Source organism: Magallana gigas, chromosome 4, assembly GCF_963853765.1.
Source record: "Magallana gigas chromosome 4, xbMagGiga1.1, whole genome shotgun sequence".
Classification (NCBI taxonomy): Eukaryota; Metazoa; Mollusca; class Bivalvia; order Ostreida; family Ostreidae; genus Magallana; species Magallana gigas.
In genome coordinates, this window is record NC_088856.1 from 44573346 (window position 1) to 44596421 (window position 23076).

General features: G+C 32.2%; 1 protein-coding gene across 1 annotated transcript; it reads right to left on the minus strand.

Annotated features, from left to right (window-relative positions):
* Nucleotides 1-3042: 3042 nt before the first annotated feature.
* LOC117692609 (uncharacterized) lies at nt 3043-22551 on the minus strand. Its single transcript, XM_034481089.2, has 3 exons — nt 22171-22551; nt 17323-17517; nt 3043-7028 (listed from the first exon to the last, which is right to left on the minus strand). The coding sequence occupies exons 1-3, from the start codon at nt 22541-22543 to the stop codon at nt 6424-6426; spliced, it is 1173 nt and encodes a 390-aa protein (XP_034336980.1). The 5' UTR covers nt 22544-22551; the 3' UTR covers nt 3043-6423.
* Between the last annotated feature and the right edge of the window lie 525 nt (nt 22552-23076).

Sequence of the window (23076 nt, forward strand, 5' to 3'; positions counted from 1 at the left end):
GTAAAATTGGATCAAAAATGGGAAGGGATTTGAAAACTGATGGAGGAAATTCGGACCGGAATATCTCTGAAAGCTTAATGCTTCGTATTTATTAAGTGTCACTACCATTCATACACTGTATCTTATTTTTCAAAGTGTTTTATTATTTGTAATATTTCTATAATTAAGAAAATCTCAATCGTAGTGTAAATTTTTATGGGATTTTCTTGATTTTTCAAAAAATATGCAATGGCCTATAACTCAAAAAGTAGGTCATTGACCTACTTTTCTTAAAGTAAAAAATAACACTACAATCAAGGGTCTATAACATACAATAGATGTTTTTTTTTCTCATTTTGAGTTAACGTCATCCTTAAAAGAGGCACAAGAAAGCCTAGCAGTGAGCCTATAACCTTTTAATTAACACTTAAATTTCCCGAATTTCCTGCAAATGCCAATATGTATTTCATAAAAAATCTTTAATATATGAAAGGAATTACTTGCCCTTAGTTGATGCTAGATATAAAGGGTAAAAGTTTTGATGTGTATTAAAGTAACTTGAAACGAAAAACAAACAACAATTTGAAACCTATGTTTTTCTTAACTTTATAATAGCATGTAATCAAGTAACACAGTTTCATGACATATATTTTAACGGAATCTAATAGATACTTGTATTTATGCATAAGTAAAACAAATCAATTACCCAGAGAGGTGTATTAAAATTTAACGTAACACTACCTCACTATGTCTGTGATAATTGAATCTCATAGGAGGGTAATTGAAAACAATGTAGGGCAAGAATTGTAAAAAAAAAAAACAACAACAAAAACATTTGTTTATATTAAGTATCACCATTTAATTCTATATTCGCTTACACACAATTAATCAAGTTATCAAGTAGTACCCTAGGCTATTAATACAGTCGCAGAATTAATCCTAGGGTTCTTATGTATAACGTGTGATCCTTTCAGTTCACTAATTAAGATTTGGCGAGGGTGCTATGTGTAACAGTTTAGATCTTTGATCAATAATCTAGGGTACTTATGTATTACTATTGTGATCCTCTCAGTGGACTGTATCAATAGCCTAAAGTACTGTGTAAAACTTGTGACCGTTTAAATATAGTACTGTATGACTCACTTTGACTATGGTGTTATGTGTTACGGCTGTGATCTAGAAAGTAATTGCCTAGGGAACTTATGTATAACCGTTGCGATCCTCTTGGTTACCAACATCAATAGCATACTAATATTGTACTGTAGATTCCTTGCTTTACGCGAGTACTTAACTCTGCAACTGTATTAATAGCCTAGGGTACTACTTGATAACTGTTGTGATTCTTAAAGTTGTCAGTATAAATAGCCTAGGGTACGGTATTGACCAAATGTTGTAATTCCTTCATTGAACTGTATCAATAGTCTGTCTAGGGCACTAATGTGTAGCTGTTGTAATCCTCTTAGTGGACCGTATCAAAGCTTAGTGTACTAATGAATACTAGTAACTTTTGTAATCCTATCTTTACATGTATCAATAGTTTTGGTTACTTAATATTATTAAATGTATAACTGTTGTGATCCCTACAGTAAATTACGTATTAATTGCACAGTGTTCTGATTTGTAACTGTAATCCCTCAGTGGTGATTCTTTCAGGGGACTGAATCATTGGATAACTGTTGTGATCATCTTGGTAGGCTGTTACAATAGCCAGGTGTACTAATTTTAATGTGTTGTAATTGTCTTAATGGAGTGTATCAATAGTGCTAAATAATGGCTGTCGTGATCCTCTTTGTGGTCTGTATTGATAGCCTAGATTACTAATTAACAACTGTTGTGATCCTACAAGTTTGCATTTATGTCATCAGCCTAAGGTACTATTATTGTATAACTGTTGTGACCCTCTCAGTGGACTGTATCAATAATATGGAGTACTAATATGAACTGTTGTGATCCTTTCAGTAGACTATCATTTGGCTAGGGTACTAATGTATGTATGGTAGACTCTATCAATAGCCCAGGAGAGTTAGTCCTAAGAAGATGCTTATAATTACACAATAAAACCCTAGGCTATTAAATTAAATACAGTTCACTAAGAGGATTAAGAACTTTACACATTAGTACCCTAAACTATTTTTAGAGTTCACCGAGAGCAACACAATAGTTTTACAGTAGAACAATAGGCTATTTATACAGTTTTCTGGGAGCATCACAAATATTAAACGTTTGTACCTTAGCCATTGATAAAATCTCCTGAGAGCAACACAATAGTTACACATTTTATATCCCATTGGCAAGTTATTGAATAAGTGTCGGCTAAATCACCACATCAGTTATTTCTTAGTATTGTAGGCTATTGATATAGGCCCTTGAGAACAAAATAACAGTTTTGAATTAGTATCCTGGGCTATTGATAAAGTTGACAGAGGATTATAGCAGTTATATATTTTTACCCTTAATTTTGATAAAGTCCTCAGAGAGGATTACACATAAGTAAACTAGATTAGTGATAGATCACAAAAGTTATCAATGAGTACCCTACACTATAAATAGATTCTACAGAGGGGATAACATCAGTTACACATTAGCACTCTAATCTATTGATAAAATTCACTAATAGGATCACAATAATTACACATTAGAACTTCAGGATATTGATGTGATCCCTTGAGAGCAGCAACAAAACACTTAAACATTAGTACTACAAATATACATTAGTACCCTAGACTTTTTGATAGAGTCCACTGAGAGCAACACATCGTAGTAACCAAATTGTGAAATAAAAGAAAACGTCCTTTAGTATGCTTAAGGACTCAATATGGAAGTTTGCCAAATCCCTGTAAATTAGGCATATTGCAATAAACATATTGCGCGCTGTAAATAGTTAATTTCACTTTGAATAAATTGTAATAAAATGTCCAATCCATATGCACTTTTACATTTATTCATTACTTTCATTGTAAATATATTTAAACACCCTGAGGTATACACAAGATAAAGAACATAAATAGACACCCATAGTTCTATTGCATAGCATTACTATATACCATTTTTTGACATATAACATCAATTCTTAGCACTCAATTTTGTCATGTTTGAAATAAAGATAGTATTTGATAGAACAATTCAGTATTTTAAAACAAGAACCCAGGACCACATCGCTCACATGAACAAAAGTATAGTCAACATTCTTATCAATTCTGCTTAATAGTAACAAATACAAATCAAACATTGATCCTTTTATTGTTGTTTCACTTTATAAGAAGAAGATTTTCATAGGCTTTTCTCTACTTTAATATTTTACAATATGAAAAAAAAATGAAACCACCATTGTGGCTTACACTTACCCCGAAAATCATGATTTTAACAAATTTGTTTTTATAGTGACTGTAATTGTGGATTTCAGCTTTTTGTCTTAATGGCTTTTTAGAAGATGTTTTTCATATGATAACTTGATCCGACTTTATATTTCCACACAAGTTTCTCTTTATTTGGCCAATAGTTTAAGAAAAGGATTCTTTGTGCAAAGTTTAATTAAATTTTTGGTTTTGGTGAAGAAGTAAAAAATCTGAGAAGTTTACAGATAGATGGAAAGATGGCAGAAAAAGAGTATAAAAAATGAGCTAAAAAATGTATTTCCCTTTAAACATGTCATTTACAAGGAGGGTTGTTGTTATATATAAGGCCAATGAAAAACTTAATGCAGTACAAAGAAATACATTAACTATTTCAGATGGTATGTTTTAAAATTTGAAGAAAGGTAATATGTTAATGTAAATTGCCTTCAAATGATATATGTGATGCCTGGAACATAATAATACTTGATAATGTGTTGTTTATAGAACATGTACACATATTATAGCCTTAAGGGGTGTCTGAGATAAACAAAGTGTCAAGTGTTAGCACTGAGGAGCACAACGTCCCCATTAACAGAATGGGCTATAGAATTATTTATATTCATAATTATTTGCATTAATACATGAAAATGCTTTAAAATGAGCCAAATGATGTGCAAGTTGTTTTTAAAGATTTTTTATAACAAATATTCTGGAATATCTAAACATTCCATTAATAACAGCTGCATACAGGATAAAAAAATAGGCAGTTCAAATTGATTTTTAGAGGCCATTTTGAAACAGTAAAATGATTTACAGAATTTAAATATACATTTTCTCTATTAATATGCTATAACCATGATTTCCCAAGGGTTAAATATTTTTATATAATTATGTGATAATGAAGTAATGTTATGATGTATAGTGGGGTATCAGTTCTGTCTGTGGTCAGCATAGGTAATACCCCAGTATGATACCCCGTGCTTCAACTATAGGGAAAAAATGTGTCAAAATCCTATTATAATACTGATACTGTACCAGTTATCAGCTAAACTGAGGGTTCGGGTTTATAGCACGTGACTATCCCAGATTTTTTAAATCAGGTGTCTGTTTCGAATAAGAAAAGTAAGTTTGCTTGAAAACTTTCTTAAATATGTTTTAAACATGAGCTTTAATGATCATTGTTTACCATTGATTTACATCTTTGCACTTTCAGCTGTGGGGGAAGTGACGTAATAAGTTAAAAATAGAATATGACCTCTTTGTGATACATTATAATATCCCTTCTTTGATTTGACATATAATATCAATACATATAACATTTATAAACAAAAGGAATTCACTAAATTCTGAGAGATTCATTACATACAGGACCTGCAACAAAAACTTTAACCAGGTCCGGACGCTGACGGTATAGCATAAGCTCCCCTTACTTCGTCTCAGTGAGCTAATAATCATATACCGCTTAATATCGCACATGCTAAATATAGTATGTTTACAGTATATTGGCGGATTACCGTAATAAGGAAAACCAAAAATATTCAAATTTTTTAAAAAGCCTGGGAAAGTACAGTAAAACACGCTTATAACGAAGTCCCAGGGACGTTCAATTTTACTTCGTTATAAGTGTAATTTGTTACATCCCTCAAGTTTACAATATGTAATAAAGTCATGGGGAATGATAATTATTTTGCTTTAAGCATCAATTCATTATATATATGCGTGTTCGTTATAACCATGTTTTACTGTACCTTTAATTTTTTGCATAAACAAATTTAGGAAAAATTGTCATGGAAATTCATATCTAAATTAAAGAAATGTTAAGTGTGTCCTATCCACACAGGATATTTTCTCTGTTTCATATTTATCTTCCTTTTTAAAAGGGTATTGCCCCCTATTTTAAGAATTCTCTTTCAATAAGGATGCTTTGTACATTTGGTTAAGTTTGGCAAAGTGGTTCTAGAACATAAGTCAAAAATGTGAAAAGTTTACAGAAAGATGGACAGACAGACAGATGGATGGCAGACAAAAGGTAATCAGATAAGCTCACTTGAACCTTCAATTCAGGTGAAATAAAAAAAACTGTTTATACAATTAATAAACAAAATTATGTCACAACTTATTCAACAATTCAAAAGTAAAATATTAACACCAATAATAATTCAAAACAACATAGAAAAGCAGCACTAAATATTTCTTTTATAAATAATCCAATTACAGTTCAATGTTCAATATGTAAATCAATAAATAAGATTACCTTAATGATTCCATTTAAAATTGGTATAAATTATGAAAAAAAGATAAATATTCATTCATTAACTATTTACAAAAGGACTTATGTGTCACAATCATGTCATGAGATATATCACTTTATGATAATTAAAAATTTTTTGAAAAAAATAGCCATTTTTATATAAATAGATAAATTTGCAGTTTACATGCAATTATAACCGCTCAATATATACATATATATATACATATGAATTAAATGAACTTAAGAAAGAGACTTATTATGATTAATTTTCAAAATGTCACACACTTCACATATTCTAATCTGCGATCCTTTGGTTTGTTTGATGTTCTGTAGATTTCTAATTAAATGTGAGGATTTAATTAAATTTGAGGAGTTAAAACCTGCCTAAAACCACTTAATGAGTAGATTGCATAGATATTAAAATCTAGCTTTAATTTTTCAGACTGATGTAAAATAAATGAAACAATGATAAAAATTTGCAGTTAAGGATTTTATATCCTCATGATTTGATGCAAAATGGTTGAATAGGGAATTGAGTACTCACATAAAGTATGGAATCTACAGAATAAACAATCAGCATCTGTGCACACTAGATTAGGATTTTCTTGTATAAAAAGTAAAACACAGTATTAACAATAAATACTATGTACAAAACATTGTCTTTTGTCATAACTGATAAGACAGATTTTATTTGACCTTAAATTCAAAAGGGGTCATAAATGAACGTCGGCAAATGTGTATGACATGAAGACAAATGCCAAGCAAATAGATATAGGCATTTTTTTTTACTTTGTGATCTTCTCAACTGGAATCACATCATGGATAAACTGTAACTGAAATATATTCCTTTACCTACATTTACTCTAATTCAGGAGCTAAAGTAAATTTTGGGTTAACAATTAAGAGAGGATCAAGACTTGTTGTATTGCCACGCCGAGTTCCTACTTGACCCCTTTTCAACTCCCTCTTGTAAATATCAAGTTTACCTTTGGCAGCATCAACAAAATTTGCTTTAGGAACTTCTTTCATTTCAATAAATGAAAATCCATTGCACAGATACTTATGATTTAACACAAACCAAAGAGCAATGACTGTTGTCAAGTTCAATTCAAAAGGATTTGAGGATGCCAATGGAAAATGGGTACTCCCAAGTAGGACATCATTGACTGAATCATAAAAATAAAAGATCAGTCCTATGTTTGATACACCGATACATGGTATCAAACTATTTTTGTGGTCAGGATGTATTTGCTTATAGTAAAAAGAATAAACAATTGTTTCTGCTGCTACCTGTACTAAACTACTGCCAGCAGAATTGTCAGTCATTTCAAAATGCTTCTGTTTCACTTCTACCGCTGACTCCACATCTTTAAAAATTTCTGATTCGCCATCAAGTGTATCAACTATGACATCTGAACCCTCCATAATTAAATCCAAATATCCATGCCAAACATCAACATTGCCTGAAAGGAATTTTTTTAAAGAAATAATTAATTATTGTGAATAAAAAAATAATCGAGTGAAAAAATACATTTCAGAGTAGTCATTAGAACTTAATGAAATTAAATATTTATGGGGATACAACTAAATACTTGGATAGTGTTTTTTAAAGGATGGGCCAAATCATATTCAACCTATATTTAAGGATTAAGGAATCATTCTTTGAGCATACAGTAAAACTCGGTTATAGCAAAGTCCAATGGATTTACTTTGGTATATCCGTAATTTGATATATCCCTATAACGAATTCCTCATAATAACTAATTCACTATATACATTTTTTCTTTCAAAAGATTATAATTTTTGCTAATTAAGGCTTAAAATGAAAAAAACATTACTTCGATACTTTTAATAATTGGATTGTGAATTGAAAAATTTATATGAAAATAAATTCATTCAAACTATTATGTTAAATCACAGGGGTCAAGCTCGTTTTAACATTAATTTCAATGTAACCATAAATAAAGAAAGGGGTCGAACTCTGACCCAGATAAAAAACTACCAGATGGGATTTTGCCTATGACAACAGCCGGATTGCAACAAGTCGAGAATCATTCGCACTAATCTTTTAAAATCTCGCATCAAATGCACGCTACTTACATCCTTAAATTCCGATAAAATTCCTTAAATACTCTCCAAACTGAACTTTTATTCTGCAGCCACATCAACTTCTGACCAGATCGGCCATTGTGATAGAAAATGTTAAACTCAATTTCATTGGTTAATATTCCTGATGGTCCAATCAGAATCAGTCTTTCTCGAAGACGTCAAAATGGCTGGCCCTGTCAGAAGTCAATGTAGCTGCAGAATAAAAGTTCAGTTTGGAGAGTATTTAAGGAATTTTATCGGAATTTAAGGTTCTTGAACCAGGACAAATTTTTTGTCACTTATTAGACTTGGCTAGATACATCTCTGATTAAAATATTTTGTTGGTTCAAGCATGCGCTTTGTTTCCTGAAAGAATCAAAGTACCGAAGAACTGACGGGAGTTTATTTTATCGACGCTTATTTATTTTAAAATCAATGATATGTTATTTTGCATGACAAGTACAGTTAGTTTCTAATCTGTATTTGAATTATGCACATTTTTATAATATGCATTTTCGGACTTTTTCGACACAAGAATGTTGATAAAACCCCATATGAATTATGTTAAGTAATATTTAAAGATAGAATAAATTCAATCAAACTATGTATCAGTGATATAAACATTTCTGGAAAATTTATAGATCTAAACAATATTGAACTCTCGTCTCGTTAATCTCCGACAAGCAAGAGAGACTCTCTACTTGTCGGAGATTTACAGAGACAGCCGAGCGTCAAGTTAAACGAGACTATATTGAACTCTGGCGTAAGAATACATACAGCTACAAAAAATATCTAAATTGTTCGTGCCATTTAAAATCTGGCTATTTTCAAAGTATTTATAAATATGTTTCCTTGAAAAACAATGCTTTAGCATACATTATTTCGGATTTATCAATTATTCTCAAGAACTAATTCTAGTCAGCGGCGATGATTTGTGCTTTGGTCCAAACACTGTTTCACTTTCGGTTTGTGAGAGTAACTGCATAGGAGAGTTGATTAAAATCAACTCCCAAATACTGCTTGAAAACACGCTCTTTTATGCTAAAATGCAAAAATGGTGGAAAAAGGTTGTTTTTATTCAAATGTTTGGAAACAAATCCATGGAACTTTTTACCTTTTTTATCTCAAATTGCTGTACAGAATACCCATTGATGCCTTTAATATATCACTTTAGTTTCTTGAACAGCATGTCTATTTTATTTCTCAGAATGATGTATATATGGTCATTAATTTATTTTCATTATATTAAACTAGATACAAATAGACCTTTTGCAATCTTTTCATTGTTTAAATGGTATGGAGTTTTTGAAAAGAGTTTAGTGATTAATTTTTAATTGATCTTTTATATGAAAAATGACACCTAAATCCTAATTAAACTGCTTTACAAAATATCCTATCCATTAAATATATGTTGAACTGCATGTCTATTATGATTTTTTTTAGAATGATAAATGCAAATTTCATTAATTTATTTTTCATTTTAAGAAAATTCATTTAAAATCAAAGGCCTGAAGGGCGCATCGCATTGAAGGTAGCTAAAAACATCACTACAAGTTGTTAAATATCGCCATTCTACACATGGGGAAGGTGGCGCGCTTTTCCTCATTCAGTTGGACATCGTCTTATTCGTTTTATCAAGTGATGAAATACGAAATATGTTCCTAGCTATAGGAAGACAGCAACTTACTCATATTTTATTATAAATATTTTATATATGAAATTATTACATTTTTTACCCCCGATACTCGAACAATTAACGTCACCGCTTTTAAATTGAAGTACGAACTGTTGTTATGCAAATTATCTCATCAGTTGACTGGTCCTCTGTCATTATCGTACGTACATCGCATTGCAGGCATTGCCAGTCGATCTCATCTGCGTATTAATCTTTGTTTTGTTCTTTCATTGATGGTGATGTTTTTTCAATGTGTAAAGGAGATATCTGTTGTAATGATTTATTGATATTTTTAAAACGAATACTGAATATATGTTGCTGGTTGATAATACGTAACAATCAGAACGGCACTATATATTTATTGGCGCATTGATACTTGAGTTCTGTGACGCCGCTTGTATATAAGCCGAGAGAAGTGAGCTGACAGCAATGAGGCTACATCGCTGATAGCGATGCGCCTCAAAAAGATCTCTTACAACCTGTGTTTTTTTGTTTCAATTCACATAATACAGTGTATTAATTGTATATAGTTGTGTACATTTATACATGTACATAGTACAAGCCATATACATTTAACATTCACCGAGTACATGTGCCAGCCTACTATATTTGATAATGTACAGCCTACTCCGGATTTATTGAAATTCAGGGGACCATGCAAATTATTTCAATATATCCGTATTTCATTATAAGCGATATTGACTGACATGAAACCGCCATTTTTGAAAGTACAATCCCAAAATAAGCATAGAATACCAAACCCGAACAAATTATTTGGTCATCATTTATCTATTACAGTGAACAGATTACATAAAATATATGTCCTTCAAAGTTTGATTAAAATTATATCCGTAAGTTTTGTAACTTTCATTTTGTTACTATCTTAAACATCAATAGCCATAACTAGTTCGTATTTGGTGTTCGAAGATAAGGTTTTTCTTTTCCGTGAGGTTTCCATATTACATCTAGCCTCAATACACCCGTATACTTAAAAACAAAAAATTCAACAGTGAATAAATTTTACTTTTTAAAAGAAGTATAAAAACACACATGATGAGAACTTATCAATTCACACTGTTATGTTACATTGCATTAATTTTGTATTTAATGTATTTTTCTGATGCTGCGGCGATTAGCATCACCCGTATTTTGGGGTTATTTTAGGCAATTAGTGCGCCCCGCATTGTTATTAGTATGTTTCCCGTTCTATGAGCATGGTCGCTTGTGTTTGGTAGATGTATCGGTGCCACGATGTAAGTTCTAACCTTTTATTTTGTGCATATGATTGTATACATATGATTATTTGCATACATGAAATAAGCTTATCATTTATGAAGTGAAAGTACAGAATATATTGATATTTTCGACACAATGTGTAGGGAAAATTGTTTATTGTTTTATTAACGCGCCAAATGTTAGCGTCACTTAACCCTTCATAAAAACATGTTATATTAAGCATTTGTCAATGTCAGAATTGAATGAATATAACTGAATATTGCTTCTTATTCTATGATAGTTCTGGAGAGTATCAGTTTGATGTGGTTGGGTCAAATTTATAGCATTTTTATATGTCGATCGTCAGTCTACTCAGTCTACATAGTACTTGATCTTGAGTCTTGTATACTGTATCTACATAACAGTACTCTACTGACTTGTGTCATATATTCTCGTAAGAAGCATAGGAATTCGATGTTTATTATATACACGGCTCCCTTCACATACGTGTACATCTGTACATGTGTCTTCAAGAACTAATGTTAATTTTGTGACACCTGTGTAACTCCTGTTTTTATGTTTGTTTCAGCTTTTTACCATTTGCATTAAACACAATAAACTGGTCTGCCAGAACCCTGGTGTTTTTGAACTGTGTCTGATCTGGGTTTAGCTTGGCTGCGCCTGGGCAGCTACATACACCTTTGTATATCAACCGGTCAGTCTGGCATAATTACTGTCACCAACCGTGACGACAGCCACCAGGGAGTATTTCAATATAACCGTTATAAAAACAACTAATTATCACCTATTGGGACCGATCAGTGGCTTCAATATAAACGATATTTCAAAATAGCAGATTTCATTATATCCGTTAAATCAATGCAAAGAATATGAGGCAAAACCTGGGGATTTATTTCTCTTTCAAAATAAGCGGAATTTCAAAATAAGCAGAATTTTAAAATAAGCGATTTTAATATAAGTGAAGTAAGCTGTACTTCTTTCATGCATTTTTCATGCTTTATACTCATTGTTATATGCATTATGTATAATTAAAATACTTTGAAAACTTTTCTCTATTTGTTTTAATAAGATTAAGAAATGAATTATTGTCAATTCATGTTTTCAAGATTTGTACTGAATATTGAGAAGTCTGTGAGGTGTGTTAAAACAACCGACAGTGCTTATAGTTAGACAGGATTAGTCACGTCATTGCTTTTTAAAACATTGCCTTATTTTTAAAAGAAGAATGTGCAAAATCAATTTTAAACAAGAGGCCCAGGGGCCATATCGCTCACCTGAGCAGCAATAGCCTTAAATCTGATCAAATTAGCATTATACAGTATCAAAATCAAAATATCTTGACAACTAAGGACAGTAAATCTTGCTAAAAAAAATTAAAATCTGCCAATTTTTATCAGCATTTTTTCTGGATAAATACCAAGCCCCGTTTGTTGTTGTATCTGTAGAATGATTTTTCTCTATTCCTATATATTTACATTTCCCAATGTCTTTGCCTGTGACAACACTACGTATCAATTTTGTACTACCGTATTTTCCCGACGACTCGTCGATGCGGACGACAAGTCGAATTGCTCATTTTTAGACAAAATTTTAACAAAATCCTACGATACGTCGATTCAGACCATACGTCGATCTTATCACTTCAAAATGGCGTATAAAACTGCAGTTACTGTAACATTATCAGTGTATGATGCCTCGATGTCCCCGATATTGCTACCAATTATTATAAATTATTAACATTTAAACAATTACACTGTATACTTATGCATCATATTTTCAAATACTGACAACATCTACAAAGTCGCTTGCATTTTAAACAATTCCCGATATCGAGTGTTATGCAAAACTAAACTTACTTTGTCAGAAATATTTTATTCCCAAGCATTAAAATAATGATCCCCTCTGACTATCGCCAGTGTATTCGCCATTACATAACCAGCCACCTGTTGACTTGGCGCGTTGTCAATGTTTGTTTAACAATTTCCGGTGTCAGAGGCCTGCACCTCGTCTCTTGTCGGACTTCAAAGGGGGATCTCAAGTGCAGAAAGATTAGCAATTACTATGATTTGATGAAACTTGTTTACTTTGTACTAGTATCCAGTTATGCAGTTACACGCTTTTGTTTTTTATAGACACTGTTAGAAATAGATCGATCATTTGTACGACTTGATAATGACGATATACGACATACATACGTTTCCTAAAAATTTTATCTAACAATAATCAAAGAATTGGACAATAATTAATCAATGAACTATAATCACTCTTATAACGGTACTCTTTATATACACAAGGAGTGAAATTGCTGTAAAGATCTCAGCCTTAGGGCAAGATTATTAACACAACCGTTGGCAGCCTATTGTATAAACAGTAGTATTGATAATTGCCGATTACGTATTTTAAGATTGAATTTGACCATAAAATATTTCTGATTTATACTTTCCACTAACAACTCTTTACTAATAAAATAATTAAATTTAAAAAACATCCCCGGACCTACTGCAATATTTTCTTCCATTCAAATTTGGTTTCAATTTTACTGTGCAATGTTATCTTCCTACTAGTGATACATAGAACCATGTGACGATGTGTTTATAAAAACGGAACGATAAAACTTTTAATTGAATAAAGACAATGTACCATTTTTTAATAACTGTTATTATTATGTATTTTAATGTTAACAGATGAGTGAAAATGATAATTATTAAAGATGAACAGTGAATTCAACAACGTAATTTTCAATCACACAGCCAACTCAAGATGATAAAAACCAAGATTTTTAATGCTATTTTTAACAATTTTCTGACCTTGAGCCTAAGACAAGTCGAACAAGACGATAAGCCGGGTGCTCTGCTTCAGAGAAAAACATACTGACTAATCGTCGGAAAAATACAGTATATAACCCATAACTTCAAATGACGCCAAATTGAGGCACCAGCCGGGTTTGCTTATTTATATTTAAATATTTAATCCTGTGATGGCTAAAAATTGTATAAATATAAGTAATAAGGAATCATTCTTTTAATATTATGAGGTGATAATTTCGGTCAGGCTTTATTGGATTTGATCACGCCCCGATCAAAATTAATACCTCATAATACTAAAAGAATGATTCCTTAAATACCTGCCCCCATTTTTCCCTAGGGAATCATGGTTTCATCAAACTTTAATCTGCAAAACCTGGCTGTGCTTTCACACAAGTTACTGCTTTTCGGACTGAAAACTTTCCCAGAATATTTTTAAAGATTTTCTCTAAATATTCCTATGTAAAAATTCATCCTGCCATTCCGGCCCCGCTCTACCCCCAAGGACTACGATTTAGCAAACTTGAATCTATACTATCTGAGGATGCTTCAACTCAAATTTGGGCTTTCCTGGCCTAATAGTTTTTGAGAAGAAGATTTTTAAAGATTTTCTCTATATATTCCTACCAGTATGTAAAAATTCACCCCCACTGTGGTCTCACCCTACCCCATGGGACTATGTTTTAAACAAACTTGAATCTATACTATTTGAGGATGCTTCAACTCAAATTTGGGTTTTCCTGGCCTAATAGTTTTTGAGAAGAAGATTTTTAAAGATTTTCTCTATAAATTTCTACCGGTATGTAAAAATTCACCCCCCACTGTGGTCTCACCCTACCCCATGGGACTATGTTTTAAATAAACTTGAATCTATACTATCTGAGGTTGCTTCAACTCAAATTTGGGCTTTCCTGGCCTAATAGTTTTTGAGTTTTGAGAAGAAGATTTTTAAAGATTTCCTCTATATATTCCTATGTAAAAATCCATTTCCCTATTGTGGCCCGCCCTATCCCCTGGGACCATGATTTGAACAAAATTTGAATCTAGATTATCTGAGGATGCTCCCAGACCAACTTGAGCTTTTCTGGCCAAATAGTGTTTGAGAAGATGATTTTTAAAAATTTTCTCTATATATTCCTATGTAAAAATCCATTCCCCCATTGTGGCCCCGCCCTACTCCCACGGACTATAATTTGAACAAACTATAATCTGTACTACTTGAGGATACATCCACTCTAATTTGAGATTTTCTGGCCTAATAGTTTTTGAGAAGAAGATTTTTAAAGAGTTTCTCTATATATTCCTATGTAAAAATCCATTTACCCATTGTGGCCCCGCCCTACCCTCATGGACCATGATTTGAACAAAACTTGAATCTAGACTGCCTGAGGATGTTCTCAGACCAATTTGAGCTTTTCTGACCTAATAGTTTTTGAGAAGAAGATTTTTAAAGATTTTCTCTATATATACCTATGTAAAAATCCATTTTCCCATTGTGGCCCCGCCCTACCCCCAGGGACTATAATTTGAACAAATTAGATGAGGATGCTTCTACCCTAATTCGAGCTTCTCTGGCCAAATAGTTTTTGGGAAGAAGATTTTTAAATATTCTCTATACATTCCTACGTAAAACTTGACACCCCCCCCCCCCATTGTGGCCCCACCCTACCCCCGGGGTCCATTATTTGAACAAACTTGAATCTACACTACCTGAGGATGCTTTTATACAAGTTACAGCTTGTCTGGCCTAATAGTTTTTTAGAAGATTTTTGAAAAATACCAACAAATTTTCAATAATTCTAAATTACCTCCCCTTTAAAGAGGACGTGGCCCTTCATTTGAACAAACTTGAATCACCTTCACCAAATGATGCTTTGAGCCAAGTTTGGTTGAAATCTGCCCATAAGAAGATGAAAATGTGAAAAGTTTACAACCAGGGATGGGGTAATGGTAATTTGTAATGGTAATTAAGTGTAATTAATTACAAATTTTGATGTAATTGAAAGTAATGGGTAATTGGCCAAATTTTCAATTACATGTAATGGTAATTTAATTAATTACTTTCAAAAAAGGCATGTAATTCCAATTACATTTCAATTACTTTCAATTACACACTGGTGTACATATAAATATGAAGCTATCAACTACACATTGTTCCCCACACTATCAATGGTACAAGATCAAGTTAGGAAGAGTAGTTAAAAAGCATTAATCTATTATTCTATATATCATACTAAATATTTTTCAGAATGAAATTTTTCAGTAATTCAAATTTAATCATAAGTTTCCCAAATTTAATTAAGTACATGTATTTGATGATTTGTTTGATCTCTTTTTTCTTAAAAAATACTTTTTTTCCTTCTTATTAGAATAATTAGAGTGTCAATTATCATTGAATTAGTTAAAACAAAAATCACTGTTTAATTTAAAAACAAAATCAGTGTTATCTAAATTATATAAGCTATCAAGTTATGCTTTGTAATTGATAGTCTAAAATACATTAAGCTAAAATGTATGGCTTCAAATGGTTTTAAGTTTTAGATGCCAAACATGTCCACAGGGTGTGTTCCCTTATTGCAAACATTTGATTATTAGGTAGAGAACAACAGGTGTGAATTGTGTTTTGATAGCAATTATAGTCTGCCCTCTACCCGAGATTAACCTGTACTTTGGCATTGTATTTATAAAGAAAAAAAATAGTGTATAAAAATGCCAAGGAGAAAGATTTCTTTTAATAGTTTTGCATGCGGGAAATACTTTAGTTGACATGATAGGTGTAGGTAAGGGAATATGATTTTCAAATGTTTATTGAATATTAAGGAGGTATGGGCCATTTCCATATTGTGACTACCAGTACCTGAGTTTTGAAATAAACAATAAAACCAAATTTATGTTTTTTCTTTACAAAAATTGTTACTTATCAAAGTAGCTAGCAAATTCTAAAACAGTGAAAATATTTTGATTATGGCGAAATTTTATTTGTTGTTTATTATTTATGTGTTGTAGATAAATCATAGTTTTATTAAATTTTTATGAATTTCAAATGTAATTTGTAATTTAATTAATTACATCTGCAAAGTAATTGTAATTTAATCAATTACTTTTGAAAACTCTTGTAATGGTAATGGTAATTTAATTGAAGAATTTAGGCAAGTAATTGTAATTTAATTAATTACTTTCCATTGTAATTGACCCCATCCCTGTTTACAACGACAAAGCCGCCAACGACAACGACGGACAAATTTTGATTAGAAAAGCTCACTTGAGCTTTCAGCTCAGGTGAGCTAAAAACTGGAATGTTTTACGTATGTTAGTGGTAAATCTATTCAAAGAAATTATCTTAAACGAATTGTCTCATGAATGCCTTGTTAGATTAAGTCAAAACCAGAAGTAGAATAAGGAAAACAAAATGAAAGCATGTTAAGTCATCGTCAGTGCATCGGCGGTTTTTGCAATTTTCCAGCTGGTAACAAATAATGTTTTCAATCAAATAAAAGTTTTTGAAGAATTAAAATAAATTTTGAAAATAAAACCAATCAATTGTTGTGGACATTAGCGTGTTGTGAAATAAAAAGTAAAATAAATATAACGATAATAAGCACCTATCACACAAATTTGGTTTTGGTTTTATTTTGGTTATTATTTTAGTCCGGTTAATTTTTTTTCTGATGATATAACGATATAAAGCAGAGTTCCTTAATTTTATTAAAAAGGTGAATTTCAACAGACAACTTTAAATTGTTGCTACCTCGTAGGAAATGAAACAGTATCACTCATCATAAACAATTACTCTATCATTTAGGACTACAATGCACATTTCAGATATCCGGACGCTTCATTATCCGGACGATTTGACTTGGGAACAAAAGCGTCCTGATAACTGAGGCTCCACTGTACATGTAATTATTTGTAAACATGAAAACATGAGTTATCAAAATAAGAGAGGAATATTACCGATACTTGTGTCACCATATATGATCCTCCCATGTCTCTTTCTACAAGGACAGACTTTAGGTTGATTTGCCTTCCTATTATCAATGATGAAGTAGGGAGATGTTGACAGTTGTGAAAATAAATGGAAAGCTAATAGCACTGTCAATTCTGTTTCGTCACTGCATTCTTTTGTCTGTGAAAGTGCCTCTTGAATTTCTGTGGAAAAAAAAGTTATATAATAATTAAGGCATTCCATTTAAACATGTTAAATTTTTTTTTATAACAACAAATTCATTTGATGCATGTTCCATTATATCTATATTTTAAATGCAGTGATAACAAACAGTGCTCAAAATCAAAAGTCTAACATGAGCAGAGCAAACATGGAACTCTGCAAAACTTAGAGGTAGGATAAGGTGCCATGGAGGGGTGAGCATCCTAAAAATATTAATAATAATAACAGAATTTATTTCCTATTTTCAGCCTACATCCACTCCTGAATGCTTATATGAAGTCCGTCAAGATTAGTAAACATAGCAAGTTGTAATGTAGAAATATTTGAAAAATAACTGATATGTGGTAATGTTGATTGTACTTAAGGTAAATGTACCTCACTACACTATTTAAGACACTATATCATTATTCAACAGACTACTGATTTCAAATTTATTCCTATGTAAAACTTGATCCCCCAATTGTGGCCCCACCCTACCCCCCGGGACCATGATTTGAACAAACTTGAATATACACTATCTGAGGATGCTTCCACTCAAATTTGAGCTTTCCTGGCCTAATAGTTTTTGAGAAGAAGATTTTTAAAGATTTTCTCTATATATTCCTATGTAAAATTTGATCCCCCTCTTGTGGCCCCTCCCTACCCCCGGGGACCATGATTTGAACAAACTTTTGAATCTACACTACCTGACGATGCCTACATACAAGTTTAAGCTTTTCATGCTGAATAGTTTTTGAAGATTTTTGAAAAATACCAACAAATTTTCAATAATTCTCAATTATCTCCACTTTAAAGAGGGCGTGGCCCTTCATTCAAACTTGAATCCCCTTCACCTAGTGGTGCTTTGTGCCAAATTTGGTTAAAATCTGCCCAGTGGATGAAAATGTGAAAAGTTTACAACGCCGACAACAACAGACAATGGACAAATTGTGATCAGAAAAGCTCACTTGAGCCTTTGGCTCAGGTGAGCTAAAAAGGATAGCTACACAAGATATTTGATATACCTCACCGGAAGTAGACCATGTTTGCTTATTTAACATTATATATTATTAAGTGCTTCTGGTGACAACCGGAAGTGACGACGAACCAAACAAGATAAGGTAAACACAGATACATATATACAAAGTTTGGTTGTTCAAGTCATCACCGTTTTTGAGATCTCGTGGAGTCGAAGTTTTTTGACATTGAGAAAGGTGAAATTAATCAAATACCTACTTTTATTTTCGATAAACAAGCCCGAAATAACAAAAATGAGAGTAAGGTGGTGGACACTCTTTGGGGGATCAAAGTCGGGAAAGTCTCGATCAAAATATATAATTGTAAGGAAATAATATTAAATGATTACGTAAAGAGTGAATATTTTTAATGTGAGCCTATTTAGAGAGTACCGGTACATAGAAGTTAAGATTTGAAAAATGTTAAATATATAAAATGGGTAAATTTGTTACATTAGTGGGCGATTTTAGTTTTAATACTCATTCGCTTGCAAAGCACGACCTCTGGTGAGATAATGGGATAGAACTTTCCAGAATGGGGTAACCAAGAACGGGAATTGACTAATTAACGAAAAGTGTAGGACAAATTCATCATGCATCGCAGGCAGATACCTTGGATTGGATTTTGATTAATACAAAAAGTTGATAAAAAAAATAAAACAATTAATGCGATTTTAGTACATGTATTAATGAAAAGAACTTTCCAAGAAGGGGGTGCCTAAAAACGGGTTGACTAATTGACATCATGGTGGATAGTGTAGGGCGAGCTAACCATAGAGATACTTCGAATCTGACAACTTTGGTTTAAAATACGCATGCAAATGGATAATTCATTTCATGAATTTTCATACCACAACAGATTGTTTGTAATCCTAAGACATTAATTTGTGAAAAGATTATTGTATTAATAACAACCTCAATGGTTGTACTTTTAAACATATTATATATGTTATATATGCTTCGCGTCGGTTGACAATGGTTGTCTCTGGGTGTCAATTTCAACAGTTACCCTCCCAAACAGGCAGTATTTATTTTATTATACTGAATGTTTTAATTTAAAAGAAAATTTTTCTCCTGTTATATAAAAATTAAGTGAATTCTACGGCAAACCGTACGCGCATGTAACAATTCGTTGTGTTACCCTTTGCCAAGTTCGTTGCTAACGCTGATGGTAATAGAACGGATTACAAACTGCGTCAAAACAATCACATTTCAGTATTTAACATGAAAGTATAATAATACTAATTAATACCCAATGACTCAATGGAATATCATAAAAACATCTGGGTAACCCAAGGAACACTTGTGATACCCCAATACATACTGGTTTCTGTATGATAAAAATAATGTTTCTCCTGACTTAAAATATCTGTTCACTTTGGATGAATTTAACAATTAGTGTTGTCAAATGAAATCAGTTGAAAATCATAATCGAGTACCGGTAATCAGCAGAATCTGTTGTCTGAACTTGTCTCTTATCCGCCAATAATTGAATCAGTAACAAATTATATATAATTCATGAAAATAGGGCACTAAATTTTATGTCACCGCAAGGTAGCCTGCAATTCTTCTGGTGAACCATTCTGGATGAACGCTTATGATGTCCAATGTTTCTTCGGTGAAATTTTCAAATGAAGTGGGGAAAGATATTGTTCAGTTACAAAGACCAAAACTCGTTTTACTATTGACAAAGGGGGTGTTACCCTTATTTGGGAGTACTTTTGAGAAAAGACAAGTAGTGTTCATTGAAGTGTGGAGTGGAGCGATCTCCCCTTCATGGGTACAACACAATAGATTGACCCATTAGGGGTGCAGAATGTTCACCTGACAGGCACCAAGATACCTGTTAATTGCAGGTAGACACCCCTTGTATATTGGTGGTAACTCTTGGACAGGGATTAAAAGGCAACATAATCCTTTACATATAGACACAATGGCTTTACCATCACTGTTGCAATATATTTACCTACACCTATATCTCCTAAGACCTTGTTTATTGGGGGTAGATAACCTTCGTGAATTTTGGGTAGCTCCGATGGACTTTTTGTGTGTATTACAAGGGGAATTCAAATCCAAAACAGTGCACAGTTTGGACCTAAGAGCATTTCTTATAATTTTTTACAGAATTTGTATAGATAAATGGTGTTTAATAAACATGTACATCTGGAGAATCCCTACAGCAAAATGTTCATCAACACTCAAATTCAAACACAAATAGTTTTAGTCCTTTTTCATAAAGATAAAATCTGTAATCTATACTAGATTACTTTTAATAACTTATAAAGTCATAGACATGTAAGCCATTGATTTATAATTGAAAATATCAAACAATTTTATTAATATTCTCTCTCTCTCTCTCTCTCTCTCTCTTATAACTCTTTTCTTAGATGAGGATGAGAGACTGAGAGTAATAAAAACATTGAAAAAAATTACAAGGAGAAAGAATAATAAAAAGTAAATATCAGCCTGGTTGTATTAAGGTACATTAAACTAATGATGTGCATAAAAATCAAAGGAAAAGAGGTTGCAAAAAATTGAAAATATGTTTCAAAAAATGCTGTTTACTGTATACATAGATAAAATCTCAGCTCTGAGTCAGTTGTTCTTTTTCCCTAAAAGGAGTCATTCAAATAATTAATGCACCTTGTTTAAATTTATCAGTTAAGGTAATACTAGTAAGTAAATACCATATGGCATAGATGAGTTTATCTTAGGTTATTCCGGAAATAAAGTCATTACAAATGGGCATTGAAAAACAATGCATACAAAGCATATGCTATCTTATGGTTTCCAATTGGACCAAATTACACAAAGTATTGTAAGGGTTCCTTGAAGTAGTTAATGGTACATACTAAGTGCCCGGGGTATCAAAGGTCATAAAGGCATGGATGTATCATTGGAGTTCCTTGGGATACCTAGGGATGACCTATCAAGTGTTTTAAATTTGTATTATAACATCAAGAGTTTTAAATTTGTATTATTAGGGTATTCTTGGAGTTCCTTGGGATATTCCTGGGGTTCCCTGAGGTGTGTCTGGAATACAAATGAGCCCCTAGGGGTACCAAGAGTTTGAAATTTGTATTATTAAGGTATCCTTGAGGTTCCTTGGGGTTCCATGGGGTATCAAGAATTATACATCTGTATTATTAGAGTATCTTTGGGGTTCCTTTGGGTATCCTTGGGGTACCAAGGGCAAGGGGTTACCCTTGCACTTTAATGAGACCCCCTTGGGTATCAATAGTCATTCATTTCTATCATTGGGGTTCCTTAGGGGTAAAAAGACGTGAAAATTAATGTCAAGGAACTGATGTTTTACATACTGAATAAAGTATTCAATTTTATTACAGCAGCATTCATATTAATTAAATTGATGAACAATGAAAGAAGAAATTTAAAAAATTCGGAATCACATAACTCTCTTCGGCTATTTCTGAAGACAAAACTTGAACGTATTACGTCTGAAATATGACGTCATAATGTAGACTGAGCAGTGAGCACGCAACGTTTAGTTTAACTTTGACGAATGATTTGAGTAGGCAGATTTTAAGGATTTGTAGCACAAAATAACATGGGGTAGAAGTAATGCAGCTATTAATCGTCATAGAGAAAAACATATGGCTTATGTAACCTAAACCATACCATCGTTCATCAAGTATCTGATGAGGAGCTCCAGCGTTAGCTTCATTTGAATGTCTGAAGGAATCTCTTTTTTGACGATGAAATTTTTCAACATATTAAATGCATCAACAAAAAAGTTTGCAAAAGCAAAAGTATGCTTTGTCGATCTTAATGTACAGACTGCCTTGGTAAAACTGTAACCGTTATCTGGGTCCGCAGCATTGCATGATCCTATTTCGTAGGCCGCCAAGGCTGTTATCTCTTGTTTAAACTTTAAAAGAGCATCTGTGAAGAAGGGGTGCTTACTTAAATACACATCGTGAAACGTTGTGAATATATCTTCATCGCGTTCTGTTTTCTGTTTTTTACGTAGTGGCTCAGAACATGACGCCATATTGTTTTAAGTGGAAAGGATTAGTTTCGTACTAAATTTATATATAAGAATAGTGATTGATGCTGTTTAATGTAATATTTTACTAACAAAAATTAATATAACAATAATCAGATTTAATTTTCAGTGTAGCAGAGTGTTCGCTGAGAATACTGATGTGCTGGGAGAAACATAGATACGAAACCAATGTTTGTTGTGAGATGGGGTGTGTAAATATGGAAGCCAGGGAAGGTACGTTATCCTCGTAAAGTAGTAAAAAAAAAATTTAAGAAAACAATTTCTAAATTACTGGACATTAAAACATAAAAAGGGCTTAAACTCTGAAAAACTTGATACTTATTTTTTGTATAAAGAAAATTTTACAATGAACACACTTGTACTTTGTAGATTCAGAATAAGTGCACACGACTTACGAGTTGAAAGAGGTAGATATGAATTTGCAAAAAAATAATACTGGTCAAAGAATTCCTTTAGAAAGAAGCAAAATGACACGTTTATTATGTAACAAAAATTGTGTAGAAGATGAATGTCACTTT

Bases quoted from the DNA above. Each gene is read 5' to 3' on its own strand.
- LOC117692609 (XM_034481089.2), bottom strand. From the start codon at position 22,543: ATGGCGTCATGTTCTGAGCCACTACGTAAAAAACAGAAAACAGAACGC. The intron at 17,518-22,170 runs GTATGGTTTAGG...TTTTTTCCACAG, and splicing joins CAGATACTTGATGAACGATG to AAATTCAAGAGGCACTTTCA. The intron at 7,029-17,322 runs GTAATATTCCTC...AATTCCTTTCAG, and splicing joins ATATGGTGACACAAGTATCG to GCAATGTTGATGTTTGGCAT.